Source organism: Strongylocentrotus purpuratus, unplaced genomic scaffold (assembly GCF_000002235.5).
Source record: "Strongylocentrotus purpuratus isolate Spur 01 unplaced genomic scaffold, Spur_5.0 spur5_scaffold_1, whole genome shotgun sequence".
NCBI lineage: Eukaryota > Metazoa > Echinodermata > Echinoidea > Camarodonta > Strongylocentrotidae > Strongylocentrotus > Strongylocentrotus purpuratus.
In genome coordinates, this window is record NW_022145594.1 from 37,838,363 (window position 1) to 37,860,272 (window position 21,910).

Consider the following 21,910-nt stretch of genomic DNA (forward strand, 5'->3'; position numbering starts at 1 on the left):
TAATTCTCCGGATGAGGCAATATAAAACAGCATCGTCTTGTTTTTGTTGCAATTGCTTCACTTAAAATTACAACACGAGGGGCATTTGATAAATAATTGTGGTTTATGTGAAACGTGAGCGGAGTATTGAACAAAAATTAAAAAAATGTTATAAAATTGAAAGTATAACTCGAGGTGTTGTGCAAACGTTCAGCAAAGAAAAACGAAACTTCAAGTTTTGAAAAAGAAAAATTAGCATGAATCACTGTAATACCTGACACAGATTAAAGAAAATGGGAGACCTCAAACAAATATGAACACATGTATGCTGATTCTGATTGAGATTAGAGAATTGATATGAGCGTAAAAACAACCCGTGCCCTGTCACACAGTTGACCACTGCAGTTGCATTTGGTGAAAATCATGACCTTTATTTAACTTTCATTTAGTCGCATGTATTATTCTCGTCGTGACCGGCCTGTAACTAGAGGAGGAGGAGGGGGAGGGGGGGGGGGGGGTATGGTGCGGTGCACACCCAACAACCGCCTGGATAGAGACTAGTGGTCCTCTTGATGGTATGATCTAGGCTATTATTGCTTTGTCCGTGTGTATGTTACATGTCAGATATCTTAATCTAATACATTTGGTTTATTGTAATGTTTCGCTGTACCCAAAAGTCAAAGAAAGGTATCATTGAAACCTTTTTGGTCTTCAACATTTTAACTAAAGCGCAACTAAAACGTGAGTAACTGATAGAAAGATGTCTAACATTTCTCAACCTTGTTGTAATACTACCCCTCCCACCCCCGCTAATTTCAAAACCTAGGGAGAGCATCCATGTCGCAGGCTTAACAACGCCATTTTCTGCACAAAGTGTCTATTGCCCTTTACATTGAGGTCAATGAATCGCAACTTTGGAAATAAATGTCAAAACAACAATGCCTGCAACACGGAAATTTCGTTTAAATGCCTTTTTTCTGACGTGTTTTTCATTATGGCTTGCCGATGCGTCACGTACCTCCAATGACTTCATCTGCAATTCCTGTTCGCCCAATTGCTCGAAGACCGTGAACGAGCTTTGAGCTGTGGTGGAAAGGTTCTGGTCTGAACTGATTCCTCCATCTCTTCATAAGCGTCAGGTTGTCGTATGTCCACCCGCTTTGCTCTCTTGCCGGACCTATGGACAGGACTGCTCTATCAGAATCAAGATGCTTCATCAACATTTCCATTTCCTGTTGTGACAGGTTTGAAGTAACGTTGTAGAGTACACTGAGACTTTCATCGTAATCTGTATGCATAAAACAGGACAAAAAACTACAATCATTTAATAAAATCATTAGCATACCGAAGGAATAAAAGAAATTTCCCATCAAAACCTTAGAAATATTGTCACAGAAATATATAAAACTCTATTACTTCTATTTCCTGTAAATTTGAGGTACTAGATGAAGCTGTTTCCATAGATCAGGTATAGATTTTTTTTTTTTAAATCGAATCAAATTTACAGATATCTTTTTACAGAGTGGTTGTTAAGGCGAACTATTGCTTGTACGTACCTGATTCGAAATAACTTTATACTTATGATCATTAGACCTCTTCATGTTCGGAGAATCTTTGGAATGATGATATTTATGTCATTTTCGAAAAAATCCTATACTTGCACTGATCACAGGGTTGGATGGGAAGAATATCTTTCTTTTCATTTACCGTTTATAAGGTCAGGCGTAAACATTAAATAATCAGCGCACCAACTGAATCCAGTCCCTATATGCAGACATCTTATTTGTACTTCGCGTGAAAAATAAATAGGAACACTTTGGTTAATGATATCGGACAAGCGGCTAAAAACAAATTGCCCCCACAATGTATGTTTCCTCACCGAAATAGGCTAATCGAGCAACATCCAGATAGCCGAGATCTCTAATGGCGACACAGAAATCACGGCGGCGATTTGTGCCGCTATTCCTCGATCCTTCCAATAGTTGTAGTAACATACCTACAGTTCCTTTCTGGGGTTCTCGCACTATTTTTCCTTTGCTCGTATCCATGTCGAGAAGTGCAGCCAATGGTCCAACGTCAGTACATAGCATACTGAACGCTAAACGTACCATCTCAGCTTTGTACACATGTTGTGGAGGACGCCGATTAACAATGCATCCTAGAAGATAAAGGAGTAGACTTCAGCATTTAGCTCGGTAGTCATTATGCTACAATTATGTAAATCGTGTACTGAGATTAGTTTGAAGGCAAAAGCCCATCTAACTTGGGATGCGTATTAAAGTGTCTGACTTGTGAGACTCTGAAGATTCTTATATTGCAGAAAATGTGTGATGATCTCTCCTATAATGGGTATTCGTTTGACATGAATGTTTCTTGATATCTGCATTGTAGATTGAACATTGCCTACTAATGTTTTTGTACGAACCTGGTAATTTCATGTCATGGAGTGTTTTTCTTAGAGTTTCTCGTCGTTTCTCCATGTCTTGGCTATCCCTCCATTCCTTTAGATCCTGCAGGGTCAATGACTCATCTTTGATATCTACTCCAAGCCCTGACGTTAACTGGTCCATCTGTTTTCTTGAACAGATACTTGAAAACACGTCCTCTAGTTCCTCATCTGTTAAGTCGAGTACTTATAAAACAATTGATTTACAACAAACACTTACATACAATTTGGCAGGTGTATGCGGAAAGATATTTTAACTTTCCTTCTTTTGGAGCATATTATGATGTATGAAGCAAGAATACATTTATTTTCTTGTCACTTTAAACAATACAAATGGCAGATAATGGAAACTTTCGGTTTAAAGTACTGCTCTTTACAGCTTTAGTATTTGGCCGCCGCAGTGTTAGGCGATATATTTTCCGGAAGTGAAAAAAAAAATCATCTTTATCACTACTTTAGATTCATCGATACAAAAATAAATTTGGAAGGATAAGTGAATGTTTTGTCGTGTTGAATGAGGACAAAACATATTTACCATTACTGTTGTTCGTCTTGTTCAGCGCATCTTTGGGAATCAAAACAAGTTCCTTCAGAGAACACGCTTTAGATCCTCGGAGATGTTCATCTCTCCAGCCTCGCAGCTTCTCTTCCACATCGTTCCTATCCTCATCAATTGAGATACCAAGCCTCTCAAGTAACACCGATATCTCAGCTGTTGGAAGATGCTTCAGCAACGCATGTAGATCATCATTGAATATGCTAGTACTATCTGTGTGCAAAGCAAAGGTCAGTAGTCACCGTAGTAGGTTATAAATGCTAGGATAATAAATGTTCAAATATTTATGACGCATTTTATACGTTCATTATTTGTCGATACTTTTCTGAGCGTCGGAGGGTAAAAACCAAGTGAATACATATATGGAGTGATTCTAATCTATGAAAACATTTGTTCAATGATCTTTTTCAAGACTTCCATTTGTTTTGTAAGATTAAGTTTTATATCTGAAAACTTTGCTTACATGACAGTTACAGTTTTTCGAAGACCAGTGTACTGTCATAAAAAACACATATGTTTGTCTTTTTGTTTTGAGTGGATATGTGCGCCATATAAATATACAATATTATTATTATTATTATTATAATGAATGGTTATGAGTTCAATAGTGCTAATATTTTCATGAGTTGAAAGATTAACGTTCTTATCAGCCGAGTTGAACAGAATTAACATTAATCTTTCAACGAATGAAATTATTCGCACTATTAAACGAATGAAAAACATTTATTATTTGATGTATACAACATCGAAGAAGATCTAATAGAACGTTAATCAACAAATTATGCTTTACTCCTCACATTAAAGATAAATTAAAGTTGGAGTGAAGCCTTCTCGATTACATTCAGATTGCCTTCGCGTCAGATAAACGCAGGGATACGCGCACGGCAGAGAGGTACGCAGTCTGCATATAACAATAAATGCACGGCGCATATAACCAAAAATGCACGCGCGTGCAATATAACATCTATGGAATATCATGTGACCAACAATCCTCCAATCAAATGACAAGGATCCACGTAGGTGATATATAAAACACGATTATTTGACAATCATGCGTATTTTGTTTGCAAAACAAACGGAAAACTACAACTGTTGACATTGACATGTTTGATTAAATGAATAGAAAGTTTGGCTTACCAGATGCCTGCCTAAGTTTTCTAAAGTATGTGGTGCAAATAGAGCAGTTAAAATTTATGATTCTGACAAGAACGAGCCTTTTTCAGCAACGGGAGAAGTCTAGCTTCCAATATAATTTTGCTTATAACAATTGTTAAAGTCATAGGATAGGATTTCCCGGCGAGGGGTGTGAAAGTACTTCTGTTCTTCTTAAAATCGGAGTCTATGTATTCATTATATAGATGGAAAGGTAAATAAAAAATAAATAAATTGCTATTTACTAGAAAGAAAAAAAAGTAAACTCACTGAAATTCTTTGCATCGGGATGTGGTCTTTGTACAATACCCCCCGTTTTTACACGATGTGTGGTCGTCCCAAATGAATCTAAAACATATAAAATGAAATCAGAAAAAGCTTATGCCCTTTCGAAAAAGGTAGTCTTTTAACAGACATAATGAATAATAAAATGTCAAAACAATCACTATGAATATTAACCTCATGCACGGCTCAAGAGAATATGCTCTTAAGCTTTAAAGTTTAAAGAACAGTATTTGATGTAGTGCAAGATAAAAATATATATATACAGTTTTGCTGAATACGAAAATAACTACAATAATGACGAATTCACTGCTTAAGATGGCTGTCCGGTTGGATCCGCATGGTCTGTTCACCTTATTTTCTTATTGAGACTAATTACATACTGATATGTTTTCTTTAGGATAGAACTTTGTTATGGTTTCAGACCATTTGTAAAACTTGTTATAGTCATGATAACACTTTTCATGTAATTTCGAACAATATGAAAATCTCGCCGGACATGATCGTTGAAATATGTTGATGTATGCCTGGTTAATTTATTCATTGTCAATTTTCCTTATCTCTATTAATTGTAATACTACTGCTACAACTACAACTACATATACTACATCTGACACCACTACTATTACTATTATCAATGATGATATTATAACTAATATGAATACATTTGGCGCGCCACTGCTATTATAAATAGATGAATGGATAAAAGGATAAATAAATAACTTAATCAACTAATGAATTGTATAACTTATTGAATTAATTAGTTGATTAAGTAATGGATATACGAAGGGGTGAATAAGTAATTACAAAAATACATACATACCTGTCATGTCATGACGACCAATTTTGATGACGGCATCATCAAGCCTGCATCTCTTCTCGAAGTTGCAGCATTCCTGTCCGTCTACCCAGTCATTGATCATTGATTGAGTGTCAAACAAATCATCATTATTTTCATTAATGATGGCGGCAATCACCTTCTCATCAGTGATTCCTACAGCCTTAGCAAGCCTCTTGCAATGTCTTCCTGTCAGTTTATAGACGAACCCTTTTACCTCCTGCGGGGATATCACCTTCATGAGATGTTCAGGAATTACGAACAAACAATAATAATTCGCGAAATGCCCAATATGTGTTACAAAATACTTCTGCATGATTACAATGATTAGCACTTGCACCCATCAACGCAGGTACTGGCCATGAAAAGGAAAAATATGGAAAATATGAAGAAGAGTGATGACAAAAGAGGAGGAGAGTAAGAACATGATTATAAGATAACACATCCTTTATTTATTTATTTATTTATTTCACATATTTATACAGGGTATCTCATTCAGATTAAAAACTGGTCTTCCATAAGGCCCTGTCTCAATAAAAATACACATTTATACAAATTATCAAAACAAAATCATACATATAACAGTAGGAAGAAAAAGATAAATTGAATACACAAAGCATATTGAAATCAAAGCACAATGATAAACAAGTAAAACTAACAATATGAAATAATTTACGATAAAGAACAAAAACCTGATCTTTCATGTTGCCTTGCTTTGTAAAAATGCAAATAGCTATGCAAAATGTTTACATATTTAATAAAGTGAGAGAAAAATAGAGTATAAAATCAAATACGACGACAAATATATATAGTAAAGGTGAGACCATATTAAAGGTAAATAATGATACAATATAAGAAGTTAAAATGACCTTTGTATTAAAAAAAAAAAAAAAAAAAAAAAAACAGGAAGTGAGACACCGCTCATATTATATTGTAAAAAGGCAAGAAAGGTCAGATTTTACAATGTTCAGCAAGATACAGGATTTATGATAAAAATGACAGAGAACCTATAATTATCCCAGATCCAATTTAGTGGATACAAATTTAAAACGAGTTTAAGAAAATTTAAAAACATGTTACTTCTTTGATATCATCCGTTTAAATACATTGAGAGTTAAACAAAGTCGGGCTTCTACTGTAAGTTTGTTCCACACTTTAACGCCATAATTCACGAAAGTGTTAGCATAAAATTCAGTATTGCACTTAAAAGGTTTCAACAGATTCTTATTACTATTTCGAGTTGTGCGTTGCATAACATCATCTAATAATACAAATTTATCCGACATAGCTGGAGGTGCTAAATTATTAATACATTTAAAAACCAGACAACAAGTGGCCTTATCGAACAATTCATTAAGAGTCGGCCATTTTAGGCCATCCAAGACCTGTCGCGACGGAATGTGCCAAGACTGTCTAGAAATAATATAAGCTGCTCTTTTATGAAGTTTATTTAGCATATCGACATTGTATTTAAATCGACTAGACCATACAGTGCAGCAATAAAGAGCATGCGGTAATACATAGCCCCAGTACAATTGTTTTAGTTGATATTGCGTTAAAGATTCACGGAGCCTGCGTACAATTCCCAGTTTCTGTTTGATTAAGAGGGAGATATTTTCAACATGTTTACTAAACGTGAGATTTACGTCAATAGTAACACCTAGACATTTATAGGCTGAGACACACTCCAGTCGCTTACCGTTTACATCTACCTTTAAGGTCGCATCATCAAAAGTACTAATCCTTTGGTGTGAACCCACCAACATGACTTTAGTCTTGTCTGTGTTTAAAATCACTTTGTTCATCAATGTCCATTCATGGAGTTTACACATTGTGTGATTCAGTTTATTTTGAATCTCTTGGATAGATGTTCCACTTACAGACAGTGTTGCATCGTCTGCATACATATACACACTACATGAACTTAGATACTGGGGTAGATCATTAATCAGAATAATAAATAGAAGCGGCCCTAATACCGAGCCTTGAGGCACGCCTGACCGAACATCCCTCTCAACCGAGGATTTATCTTGGATGGTAACAAATTGCTTTCGATTGACTAAATAGGAGTGGAACCAACGTATGCTCTGTTCAGAACAACCATATTGAGTAAGTTTATGTAGCAGAATTGAGTGATTTACCGTCTCGAAAGCTTTTCTAAAATCAATAAAAGCAAGACCATTAACATTTCCTTTATCTACATTGCTGGCCCAATGATCGATCATGCATAACAATGCCGTTTCACAAGAATGTCCAGGACGAAACCCGAATTGGTTTCCACAAAGTTTATTATTCTGTAATAAATACTGGTACAGATGCTTGTGAACAGCCCTTTCTAGTACCTTTGATACTACAGAGAGTAGAGATATCGGTCTATAATTCTCAACTTTACTTTTGATCCCAGACTTATGGATGGGCTGGATTCGAGCTAATTTCCAGGATTCGGGCACGGACTGAGTTGATAAAGATAAATTAAATATGTAAGTTAGGCTTTCAATCAAAACCGGGACCTCACATATAAGTTTAAGTAGTTTAGTTGGCATACCGTCAGGACCTGTTGCTTTCTTAGACGACATTTTAGATAACTCATTAAAGACAAACTTAGACGTAATATATGGGAGATGAAATTGATCATCGCCATCAGGTTCTGCATTTGAATCATTATACAAATTTTGACTCTCATTTCTTCTTACTTCCTCCAGGTTCTGTCCCTCACATGATGCGCCTTGAGTGTTATTGATAAACCCCAGAGCATTACAATTAGTCTTAAAGCTCTATTGAGTACTCTTTTGTTATCTTGGTGAGCGACAGGACAGTTTTAAAGTCGCAAGAAACGAATACATTCATTTGATCACAAATGAATAGCATCATTAGAAACCTAGGGAAAACACACGAATCTCACCCTTGAAGAAAGTCCTATCAAGCGGCTTGCACTTAGCTCTTTCTAGAGCTAAACTTAATTGAATGACTTGGTTTTTAGTCTGTGCTTTGTCACGCCATTCCCTCAAGACCACCATAGACTCCTCGATGACGTCTCTTTTATTTCCTGAGACACTGGGTCGAGTTTTTCGTTTCTCGGTGATCAGTTCACGAAGGAATTGGTGAATCTTTGTTTCATCACCAATGCTCCATAAAACATGATCCAACAGTTCTTCAGAAACCGCAGACATTGCATCATATCTCCGTTCTACATAGAATGAACAAGGTCGTAATCATACTCGTAAATCTACTACAAAACATTGAAATCTATTAGTTTGAATGTCTTTAAAGTCCTTATGACACTTTCATTTCCATGTATGTTTTATACTTAAAAATATACAAACTCCAAACTATACCTCGTTAAATATTATAATTCGAAATGTTGCAAATTGTATCTAAACTCCCTTTTTCATCTGTTTTTGTCAATCTGCCAATGCCATTTAATAGTCCAATGGTAGAACATTGGCTACCTATCAAAAAAGTATCGGTTGGTTTAGCATTTACAACGTAAGAGATCCACAATGTAAAAACAAAACAAACAAATAAGTAAAATTAAGTATAAAAAAACCCCGGTACACTGTGGATCATTACATTTAGAAGTGAATCAATACCTACCACACATCTCTTTCCAGGAACGGCCAAGTCCATGTCCATTTAATACATTCTTCAGCCTCATTCCTTCATTGTCAAGTGTATTTGTATCCTTCCAGTCACAGAGTAGGTCATAGGCCTTGTCTTCAGTTAGTTCTTCCTCGACACTAGGAATACCAAGATCGATGAGGGCACCCCGTATGATATTTAACTTAGTCTCTTCCATATTATGTACCAGGTACCACAGTTCAAAGAAGGATACTTTCCCTGAAAGGAATTATAACCCACAAATTGTTGAGTATTTTTTCGTAACCATGTCAGAAATTACATAACAAATAAAGAAATATGGTATTTCATAAAACTTACACTGAAATAATGTCAGCACTCCCTTATATACGCAATATCTTATCGTTTAAAAAAAAGAAAAAAAAAGAAAAACAATTACTCTTAATACAAATAGCAAGGAATCAAGTATTGTTATATTAATATATATATTTGTTTGTATATATATACACATATAATAAGTGATATTCTGAATTATATCTTCGTAAAATGTTTCCAAAGCAATTTGTTAGCGATTAAATCTGCAGGTGGGAGGGGGTATGTGTGTATATTTGTATGTGTGTACGTGTGTGTGTGCGTGTGAGTGTGAGTGTGTGTGTGTTTGTTTCCACGCTTGTGCATCTGCGTGTTAGTTTGTATGTGTATCTACTATAAATAACTTGGATTTTTAAAATTTTAATAAAAGATAAATATAAGGAGTTACCGTATATTTGTGGGTCTGGATGTAGTAGCATAGATTCCTGGTCGTCATTTTCTGTGCGGAAACAAAAAAAGTTGTATAGGAAAACGGCCTGACAAATTATAATTGAATCCAGGTGGCCAAAAGTCTCAATAAAACAAAAATACTTTTCATTCGTTTCTGCTATGAGCTCCATTCTTTTATTTGAAATATTGATGATGATGAGTGTTCATAACTCAACCCAGTGATTACGAGCTATAAATATAAACATACCTTCATTCCTCCTTTGTTTCCTCCGACGCCAAAATATGATGGCAACACAAGCAAAAATGACAGCTAATATGACTGGTACAACTGCAATAGAAAGAGAAAAAAATTGCATGAAAAGGAACATGTACTTCTTGTTTCATTTTTCTCGCCTGGACATGTGTAAGGTCAGGTATTTTAAATGAAATATCCTAATTGCCATGTAGGCCTACCTTTTTAAAAGGTATTTAAGCATTTATAACACATCCCTTGAAATATTTTTTTGTTAGCGTCCAATATTAATCTTAATTCCTTTTATGTTATTTTTGCTATTTTTGAAATAATAAAATGGAAAAATACAAATGTTTTTACCGACTCTAGCTACATCTCCATCTTTCCTTTCAATCGGAATTGTGGTTCCAGTAGGCATGGGGGAAGAGCTTTCTGGTAAGTTAACTAAAACAGTTGTTGTTCTCTGCTCTTGCAATCCAGGTATATTAGACGCAAAACAAACATAACTGATTTCACTGGCTGTAGCGATGACGAATATAGTTTTGTTTTTTGTCCCGTCAAGATTGGTAACTTCAATCGTTTCCTTCGTGTGAAGACGTGTGGATCCATATTGAAAGTAAAGGTCGATTTCTGGGAAGTAACCTGAAGCAGTGCAGCTTATCTCCACTGAATGGTTCGTTGAAATGGTACAGGCAGGTTTAGTGTTGTTCGGAGAGTTCATTTGACATTCATTGATGATTGGAAAGGGTTCCATTGGAGGAGCTATAATGTAATCAGAAACAACGTTGCCATTATATTTTTTCTGTGAAATAGGAACTACAAACAAGAAATATTTCCTTACAAAATATCCGCAGCAATTTTTAACGTGATATTTCTAACTTTGCATGCACGGAATCTGATAACATATAAATAGTGCTTTCTGAGTCCCTATTTGCTCTCTATCGTTTTGTTTGAGTATTTGTTAAAATGAACCTAGAAAGGATTGATATACATCAGATAAGACTGAGCTTACATAGAGTAAACAATAAAATAAACGTGCGAGGGAGCGTAGCGATTACGCAAATGAATGAACGTTATGTTGTACAAGGGTAGGCGTAGCATTGGATGAAGGTGTGACCGACTTTGGTACAATGAAAATGTTTATGTTCATTTATCAGGCTTTATTACTAACAACTAGACCTGGACAGTTATTTCTTTATGAAGGGAAAAGCTAAATCAGCTTAGAATCGACTGGAAAGTCATATAGTCAAAATATCAGAATGTTATTACACAACTTTTTACCAAATGGGTATAATTTATTCAAATGGAAATTGTGTAACAATCCCTTATGTTTATATGATGATCAGTTACACGACAATCTCCATTTATTTGTAAAATGCAAGCATACAAGATTGTTTTGGTTAACATTTGGAGACATAATTCGAAAACTTTACAATTTTAATTTTTCTTTTGACAAGTTCGTTTTAATTGAAGGTTATAACTTGAAGAACAAAATATTTAAAAGTTTACATTTTCTTATCATATATGCAAAAAAGCAGTTTATCTAACATTTATGCAAGCAGAAAATCGCAAACTCATGTTTCATGAAGTCTTTATTCTTTGTATTTTCAAAAGATTAATCCACAGCCGAAGAAAGATCGAAAGGAACTGTGAAACAAAAAAGCTATGCATTTTTGAAAACACTGTTATTCAGGAAAACGAAACATGTTTTATTTGAACTATGTTAAGATGTTACGATGTTATTTCAATTGATTGTGTATGATTGTTTGATTTGTTCAAAAGCATATATTTATCAATAAATTCATTAAAAAAAAGAAGAAGCTCAGAATCGCAATGATGTCAGACCAATAATGTGATTGTTCACGATTTCAGGACGATACAGCTTTTATTCTGACTAGAAGATTTATATGCAACAAAATTCCGGTTGTTCATATTCAGATTAATATTTAGAACCTAAACACAGAGACTAGTGGGTGTTTAGATATCTATGTCTAATAAAATCGCCCTTTCAACGAAATACAGATCGTAGGAGAATTGTGTAGGGTGCGGCGGGCTCAAAGCATTACTCACAAAATACACTGATGTCCGTAAAGTTGTGTTTCAGTCCCTCCTTGTATAATGATACTCTACAGATGTATCGACCTTGTTCTGCTATGCTGACTTCCTTGATGACCAAAGAGCGGTCTTCATTCATCTCCATGATCTGATATGGCCTTTCACCTTTACACAATCCTGTCACATCATCAGTTGGAATCCATGAAACAAGGTTTGGTGCTGTTCTTGGGTTATCCCCTTTCTTCCAATAGACAGCTAAAGGTGTCCCACTGAACTGACATGTCAGTACAACGCTATCTCCCTTGTGTGCCGTTTTGTGTAAATCAGTGTACACGAAACCATCTGGTACATCTGTATCAAGACAACAATAGTTCCAAGATATATTAGACCCACAGATATAAATCAATAAAATAAAAAAAAATAAAAAAAATCACATTTCATTATGATACAATTGTGTAGCGTGATTTGTTAAGATACCTACTGTAAAGTTTAATATACAATCATTCGTTTTTAGTCTTAAGAATTATTTCAAAAGGCGAATTCAAATTATAAGCTACATACATAAAAAAATAAACATGCATGTTTTGTTTTTACACACACCTGCAACATCATCATATTGAGTGTAGAAATAAAGCATCCACTTGTGCAAATATCAATATTCAAATGTTTTGAAGAATTTGTTTAGCATTACTACATCTGATTAGTTACACCCTTAACCCTTTTGTTTAGGTTTTCCAACTTACTCACCCAGGGTGCCGTGTTTTTTTTATTTTTTCAATGTACAGTCAAACGAGAGGTCATTTATAGATTCGGGTATCAATCTTGTCCCTGCACCAACATGGGATTCATCAGAGTATGATCAGGTTCATATGCCTGCTATAATATTTTTCACTACAATAGCTCGATACTAATAATAAACATGCATTTAACTTTCACCTCAATTGGAGTAGACTTAGCCTGAAGCGAGCAGACATGAAGTATCATGCATACATTGTATGACATGCAGAGCAACTATATGAACAATCGGGCTGCCATTTTGTATTTACGAGACGGAAAGGATCCGAATCTCATTTTACCAAAGCATTAATTTGAAGTCAATAGCAAACTGTACGGGTTGGGATTTCCCATATAGACGGGTCATGCTTCAATTCCTACATCACACGCATGACGACAGAAAAGTGCGCGACAAGGATCCACAGCAAACTAACGGTTTGGGATTCCCCATCTTGGCGGTTCATGTTTCAATTCCTACAACACATGCATATATGACAACAGAAGGGCGCGCGTCATGACGCGTACTGTCATGATGCTGTCAACCTACCATTCTGTAGCAATAGTCAGGTGGCTTAGCGTCAAATGTATCGATTATCGTTACAGGCCGGATACAATCGCCATTTTTCGTACAGGGCTTTCTTAGGACCTACTGAACGATATTAGGGTAAGAGCCCCCGGCAAAAATGTCAAATAGGGGTGTGGTGGGCGGGGGCGTCATCCCGGAGCCCCAAATTAAGAAATAAGGTAAAATAACATTGATTTGTTGTTGTACGAATGCAATTTTTGGTACATGGCTTCCTTAGGACTTCTGAACATTGTGAGGGTTGGAGCCCCCAACAAAATAGTTATAAAGGTGCAATTTGGGGGCGGGGGCGTTATCCCAGAGCCCCCAAATAAGAAATAAATTAAAAATAACATTGATATGTTGTTGTAATAATGCATTTTGTGGTACAGAGCTTCCTTATGACCTTCTGAATGATGTAAGGGTAGGAGCCCCCGGCATAATATTCATATATGTGTGAAGGGGCAGGGCGTCGAGCCAGAGCCCCCATGTTATATATAATGTAAGATCACATTGGTTTGTGATTATACGACCGCCTGTTTTTGGTACAGGGCTCTCTTATGACCTACTAAACGATGTTAAGAAAGGGATACCTGAAAAAAAAACATTCATATAAGTGTGAAGGAAGCAGGGGCGTTGTACCGGAGCCCCCACACAATCACGTTGATTTGTTTTACCTGAATACTTTGCATATTCTGGGGTAGAATATTGTGAATTGCCGGTAAATAGTCCTATCCAAAATAACAACAGAACACGGTCATCATACAGTAAGTTAAGGTAAGTGGGGTGTAGCCTCACAAACTGATCTACATGGCAATACCACTGTATTATTACATGTTAAACATTGAAGTGTGATACTAAATCACTACCTTATCTATTTGACATGGATTTAAAAAAAGAAAAATTAATTCATGATGCTTGCGGAAGGGTTGGTTTATACAGTTATAAAAGCCCTCCTCCTAACACACTCTTTGCAACATTTATTGTCCAACCAGGGAGGTGAGACTTTAACTCACATGCCCTGGTCCAACCAATCAAAGGCATAACCCCCTTATGACCCCTCGCCTGTAATTCAACAATTTGCGGCAGGAGGTTTTCCTGCCAAGTACAGGCCCCAAGGATGACCGATCAGCCACGGAGTGGAGGGATCACATGCTGAAGAAGGGCCCTACTTTCTTGTTCTCGGACCAGATCATGAAATATGAAGCCCTCATACTCATCTTGAACAGAGCTCACAGAGAGAAAAACTTCCCACTGTATGTGAAGGTATTTCGCTTAGGACCATGTGAACTATTCCAGGTGAACGCCTGTCCACATTCAAGATATGAAGTCTTTACCAGCCTCTGTCAAGAAGGAGATTGATCAAAACTCACACTGTGTTCTTTCCAAAACATCAGACAAGCTTTCTTCAACCCCTTTTTACCAGGCCCATGAGCGAGAGAACAAGATTTTGAAAGGTACAGATGGCGATATTGGACTCCTGGTAAACCCCGCTGCTCTCAGACGATGGATGATCTCTGAACCAGACATGACGAGAATGCTGAAAGAGTTTGAGGAAGAATACTTCACGGTAGATAATCGATCCAGCACCATGAGCAAGGTCTCTCATCATAGAGGTCGTTTCAGAAACAATCAAGCCCTTTCTACAAGCATCAGGCAAACGGGTAGTCCATTTTCGGATGAGTTTAATGATCTGGTAACGCTTGCCAGTTGCAAATGCACAGACAGGGCCGTTGTTACCACAGTCCACACTCTGGAGGAGACTAGAAGGAAACAGAACCAAGAGTTTTTCAAGACTGTGCTTGATGAGCGTACCCCCTCAATCCACGATCCAATCAAGAAAAATTCACTGGCTCTCTTCAGAAATTCGCACTGCAAGGTAGTTCAGAAGAAAGACAAGAAGATTGATTGAAGTGCTTCATAGCAATTTAGCACTTTTTGGCAAACTCTACACGGCTCTTCTCTCTCAGACTTTGGTACTGATCTTCATTTACTAGGTATAAAGTCTGACCTGCTGCATTGCCCTGAGCAGCCTGACCAACCAGGGCCACCATTAGCATATTGCTGTAAAGTATTCGATGGAGCTGTCATCGTCCTCTGTCTGCCTGTTATCGACATCAGTACTTTGATGGGTACGCCAACGAAGTCTTCATTCCATACTTCGAGAAGCAACTGCAGACTACCAAGAGATTAGATCTTGTGTGGGACCCTTACATTCCTGACAGTTAGAAAGTCAGAGTCTACCTGTGAAAAGAGAGGAACTGGCAGTGTCTTGATGTTGTAGTCATCCGTGTCAGCAAATTCTATGATCTCCTCAAGACTCAACTGATACCTTGGTAGCATAATGTATGGGGAAGAAATACAGATACTTACACATCAATGCCATATGTGGGAGTTTGGGAGAGCCAAAGTCACGAGCACTTCCTGTGTTATATCCATATTTGGGTTGCGACACGACATAAGCATTTCATGGCATGGGAAAGAAGTCAGTCTAGCAGGCTTGTAAAGTGTACCATGATGCCACAGAGACATTTGCTTATCTAGCCAAGCATCCTTGTTAGAAGATGACCGTTGACTCTGAGCCTTTCAAGACCGACCATTGTCTTGTAAGACAAGTCGAGTCCATCAAACTCTATCAATGAGACAAGAATAAGCCTCCAGTACGACGCCACGCCCCCAAATCACACATATATGAATATATTGTTGGGGGCTCCAACCCTAATATCTTTCAGTAAGTCCTTACAAGCCCTGTACCAAATATGGCATGTGTACAACACCAAATCAATGTTATTTTAAATGAATTTCTTTTCAGTAGTATTCAGGTAAACAAAAACAAAATCATTGTGATTATGCACTGTATATGATGTGGGGACTCTAGAACAACGCCCCTGTCCCCTTCACTCTTAAGTTAATATTTTAAGTTAATATTAGGGGCTCCTTCCTTAATATCGTTCAGTAGGTCAAAAGGAAGCCCCGTACAAAAAATTGCGTTTTTACAACAACAAATCAATGTTATTTGACTTTATTTCTTATTTGGGGGCTCTGGGACGACGCCCCATCCCTCTCCCAAATCGCACCTTCATAAATATTTTGTTGGGGGCTACTATCATAACATCTTTCAGAATGACCTAAAAAAGCCCTTTACCAAAAGATTGCGTTTGCACAACAACAAATCAATGTTAGTTTACCATATTTCTTATTTGGGGGCTCTGGGACGACGCCCCCGTCCACCACACCCTTATATTAATTTTGTGCAGGGGGCTTCTATCCTATTATTTTTTAATAAGTCCTAAGAAAGCCCTGTGCCAAAATGTGCATTTGTACAACAAATCAATGTTATTTCACTCTGTTCTTATTTGGGGCTCTGGGACGACGCCCCCACCCACCACACCCCTATTTGAAATTTTTGCCGGGGGCTCCTACCCTAATATCGTTCAGTAGGTCCTAAGGAAGCCCTGTACCAAAAATGGTGCTTGTATCCGGTAACGATAATTTTACTAAGCCACCTACAACGGCGTAGATCGATGGGCGGTATAGATGGATGATAACACCCAAAGGCCCACATGTAGTGAAAAATCTGCGCTTAATATTAATGAAAACTACTACGAATTTATCATAATAATCTACATACTGTTTGGTGTCTTAAATGATTGTGATTTATTACATACATTTTTACATACTATGTACCAAAATACTTTGTTTAGCTGTTTAAGGGGCTAGGCTCGACTATTATCTGGCCCCTTTTACCAACCAATAGTTTCTCTTCCTGTATATGTAAATTATTGTATGAAATGTATGAAATGTATTGCTGTTGAAAAAAATAAAAAATAAATAAAATAAAATTGAATATATATTAATATAGCTATTAATATTATAGTACAAGTAAATGTTGTCTTATGGTAAATATAATAGTAATACATTTTCTTTTTTGTTTGTTTTTGTTAAACATTCTATAACTATAAGTATTAGGTTAACATGTAGCAGTAGTATAATTCTAAATCATGGAGATAGTTATGAACAAATCCTCTTTAGGGTAGTTCTCAGTCATTCTATAAAATGTACACATTACGATAAACTTACCAAAAACGTTTACTTCTGTAAAGTTGTGGATGAAGATCCCTTTGTAGTTTGAAACTCTGCAGATATATGTTCCTTGATCTGAAACTGTAATGTTTCTGATGATGAGAGAGAAGTCAGCGCTCAAATAGCAAGACCCGTCATGAACGCATGACCCGGAGGCGGATTCTCCTTCCACCCACGTGATCAGGTTGGGTGAGTTCGTTGGGTCATGTCCTTTCTTCCAGTAAACGGCGGTTGGCGTACCATAGAATTGGCATTTCAGAACAAGCTCATCTCCTTTCTCTGCAGTTTTGTGTAAGTCGGTATATACAACGCCATCTGGTACATCACAATTCACACCTGCATTATAAAGATAGGATATACTTATATATAAACTGTGGTTTATTTAATTCGTGACGTTATAAGGTAATTACATAAAGTCAAACAATAGCTTACTTGCAAGAAAACCCACATACAGATGATCCACCTGGGAATTAATTTGCAATGACACCAAACAGTATCGAAGGTTCTTAAAAGCTTCGTGCTGTGTAGCAGAATAGGAAACAAATACATTGATGTACATTTGTAATCTAGAGTTAGATATATTTTCGATATGTATCGTTGTAATTATGAAGCTATAATACTTCCATCTCTTTAGGCATTTTACTCGGCAGTGATTATTCTCACAAACACAAAGTACATAGACACTTTCTTGCTTAGAACAACGAACCTCATTCTCTGGATAGACATGGTTAATGCTATCGCTTTTTGTTTAACAAGTGAAGGGGAAAGATAAACATTGGCAAAAAACATATTAACTTTAAATTTAAGCCAAGGAGTAACTACATCGAGCAAACTTCATGGCGAAACTATTCATTCTAGATCAAACTAAGATAACTGAACGTAACAATTAATTCACAGGAATGTGTACTTGACATGATATAAATTAATGAAACAAGACAAATTCAAATGAAATATCATTCTATTAGAATTATGTAGTGTCAGGATTAATTTTACCATCATCTCTCACTAGGCCAGCAGTGGTATTGTTAGAACAAAATACAGAGAAGGAAACACTCTCTTCGACCATTTCCGGGTGTACTCACTTTCACTTTCATTAGTGTTCAGTATACATAAGACGATATACCCTATATACTGCAGTAAGACTATACACATTGCGAACTATAAAAGTAGGCAGCATTTATTAAGATTTGGCGAACATGTTTATTTCTTTTTATTTCATTCATTTAAATCGCCTCTTTACACAGAGAAGCCTGTTCAGCGGGCAAACAATTACACAAGAACAATTACAATATAAGACATTATTTAAAATGCATTAACAATAAACGTTCGAAACATACAAATGCTGGTAAACAAAACAGCTATACTTACATTATCAAGAGGGAAAACAAATGCATACAGCAATAGCATACACAAACTAAATGTTTAATATTTTAGTGACAAGAATAACACACTTTGGATGACAAATCAGAAGAGTCTGAAATCAAATTTGAAGAGTGTTTATTGGATTAAAAACCCTTGTCATGACACGCATACATTAGGGTTATCAGTACGTGTTTGATCCACACATTTAACATGCTTAATCGTTCGTTTCCGCCATCGCATTCGTTGTATGAACAAAACATCAATACAGAGCAGAATAGGTGTGTTATTGTTTAAATATTTAGAAGTAATATTTTTTGCAGAAATCCATCTAATGGTTCCACCCCTTTTTCCCGGATATCGGAACCAAATAGAGTCTATCATATCCCTGCATCAAATGGGATTCACCAGAGTATGATCAGGTTCATGTCCCCGCTATAATATCCCCCGCCATCCCTAAAGTCTTTTATTTCATCAGATTGACGCACTGGATAGCAGTATTTCATTTCGTTATCTGTTCCATCATATTCAGGCCTACATACATACGTTAATAGGTGGTAAAGTCTCGCTATTGATATTATTATATTGTGAATGACGAGAAGGGACTTGTGAATAAATTTTACATGCAACCTTGCTATAATAGGTAGATACGTATAATATACATGCAATTAACTTGCATCTCAATTGGAGTAGACTTACCCTGGAGCGAGCACACATGAAGTACCACGCATACATTGTATGACATGCAGAGTAACTGTATGAACAATCGGGCTGCCATTTTTTATTTACGAGACGGAAAGGATCCGAATCTCATTTTACCAAAGCATGAATTTGAAGTCAACAGCAAACTGTACGGGTTGGAATTTCTCTTATAGACGGTTCATGTTTCAATTCCTACATCACACGCAAGACGTCAGAATGGTGCGCGACAATGATCGACAGCAAATTCACGGTTTGGGATTCCCCATTCTAGCGGTTCATGTTTCAATTCCTACAACACATGCATATATATGACAACAGAAGGGCGCGCGTCATGACGCGTACTATCATGATGCTGTCAACCCACAATTCTGTAGCAACGGCGTAGATCGATGGGCGGTTATACTGATGGATGATAAAACCCAAAGACCCACATGTGTGAAAACTCGGCGCTTAATATTAATGACAAATACATATTTGTTGGTGATTTATTACATTCATTTTTGCTCATGAGATAAATAAATTATAACATAACATAAATTATATCATAGTTTATCAATGATGTATAATCCTTTCATACTAACACTAGCGTATACAAGGGGTGGGGGTATCCCAGATAAAATAGGGACTTTTAGATTTGCGTGGACTGATACGTGTGACGTCCATTCAAGGCAGTGCATTAAAAGGACGTCGATCGTAGCAATCCCCATTGTCTTCGTGCGAATATGAAAGTCCCTACTATCATTTTCGAAAACGGATTTTGATATAAAAACATAAAACGTATTACTTCTTTGGTGGAATATTATTTTATTGTATTTTTGGTTGTTGTTGACAGTATTGGTTGTAAATAAAAAAAAATTAAAAATTAAAAAAAAAAAACAAAGGGGGGGGGGGTGGGTGGGGGGTTTTAGGTTTTTTTTAGGGGAGTTTACACACGTAAAAATACCAAAGGGGGGGGGGGGGTTAACCCCCCAAACACCCCCCTGCGTACGCGCCTGACTAGCGTACCTATGGGGGGGAGGGGCCGGATTGGCCCCCCCCCCCCAACGAAAAAGAAAGAGAAAGAAAAGAAGAAAAGAGAAAAGGGAAAAGAAAGGAAGGAAAAAGAAAAAGAAAGAAAAGAAGAAAAGAGAAAAGGGAAACCAAAGGAAAGAAAAAGAAAGAAAAGAAGAAAAAAGGGAAAGAAAGGAAAGAAAAAGAGAAAGAAAAAAGGAGAGAGAGAGAGAGAATGAGAGAGAGAAAAAAATGAAAGAAGTAGGGAAGGAAAGAGGAAAAGAGTGACGCATTTGCCGACAGAAATTTTGAAGGGCTTCATAAGCCCAGTTCCTGTCACTGTTGAGGGAAAAATCAGTTCGTAATGCCTCGCGCTCGCATGATTATTTTTTATCGCTGATATGTGGATTCAGATACAAAAAGGGGGCTAATTACTTTTTTGTATTTGTTTTCAGGTCGATCACGATGTAGAAACAAATTAGTTGCATGTTTCAATATTATAGGGGGTAATGATTACTTCAAAAGGTTTTTTAATTTGATAAGAGCCTAATTAAACCATGGAATAATTAACATTTAGGATAGGGAAGGAGGGTGGTATATGCTATGCATTTGTTAATCGGCAAATTTGGATGACGTCGCACCCTTAAAAGTTGGCAGCAAATTTGGGTTTCACACCCCTAACCCTAACCCCCCTCCCAATAAAACAATCTTTTTCGAATTATGAAGACTTTTCAAATCAACAAAACATAAGTAAGGTACGGGTATGCATGAAATCGTGCGATCGCAAACATCAAAATACCGTGGGAGGGGGGAAAACCCTCCCCCCCCAAAAAAAAAAACTTTACTATGGGTCTTGGGCAACTGGGTTGGTTCGCCAAATCATACACCACACCGACTTAAACAAATGAAAACAAGAGATGAGTAATTTACTGTTTGACGATTATGTTGACTTGAAATATCTGCCACACATTTTGATTGAGAACAAATCCTACCTTTTCTTAATCTCTAAGACCTTTTCAACGTGATAACAAATACCATTGATATGCACCAAAATGCACGATTACAAACATCAATATGCTAAATGGGGTACACCTACCCAACACCCGTACCCTCGCTCATGTCGCTCCCTCACTTGTCCCACTGCAAGCTGCTAGATGCCCCACTGCTAGATGCCCCAACTGTTTTGATTAACATGTGATTTTAAGCATTATCCAATCTTATAAAGGGTATGATAGAAATGTATTCTCGGAAGTAGTTAACTAGCAAGGGAGTGAGTTCATGATTAACGGTGGCAAAGTTAAGGCAATTGTTTCCAGTTTACACTTAACTACTAAATTATTTAAATATTTGCGTAACTTTATAATCCTTGAAGTGTGTGTATAATTGGTCTGTTCCGATTTGAGTTGTTTGGAGAATGTTTCATATCTAAGCTTACATATAAAAGTATTAAACAGAGGCCTTCATTCATCTAGTCGAACTTAAATAATACTTAAAACATAACAATTCACAAGGGGTATGAATGATTATGTTGGTAACTGTGTATAATGTGTACATTATGAATG

At 36.7% G+C, this 21,910-nt stretch overlaps 1 protein-coding gene across 1 annotated transcript in view; it reads right to left on the bottom strand.

The window, feature by feature from the left end:
- LOC105438791 overlaps positions 1 to 14,434 on the bottom strand; it is a 35,741-nt gene extending 21,307 nt beyond the window's left edge. Inside the window, exons 1-10 of the mRNA XM_030978769.1 lie at positions 14,371 to 14,434; positions 11,966 to 12,229; positions 9,839 to 9,919; positions 8,848 to 9,090; positions 8,223 to 8,440; positions 5,239 to 5,473; positions 2,961 to 3,137; positions 2,405 to 2,611; positions 1,859 to 2,137; positions 998 to 1,267 (exon numbers count right to left, since the gene is read on the bottom strand). Coding sequence (XP_030834629.1) covers positions 998 to 1,267; positions 1,859 to 2,137; positions 2,405 to 2,611; positions 2,961 to 3,137; positions 5,239 to 5,473; positions 8,223 to 8,440; positions 8,848 to 9,090; positions 9,839 to 9,919; positions 11,966 to 12,229; positions 14,371 to 14,434 — 2,038 coding nt within the window. The remainder of the gene's footprint in view (positions 1 to 997; positions 1,268 to 1,858; positions 2,138 to 2,404; positions 2,612 to 2,960; positions 3,138 to 5,238; positions 5,474 to 8,222; positions 8,441 to 8,847; positions 9,091 to 9,838; positions 9,920 to 11,965; positions 12,230 to 14,370) is intronic.
- Between the last annotated feature and the right edge of the window lie 7,476 nt (positions 14,435 to 21,910).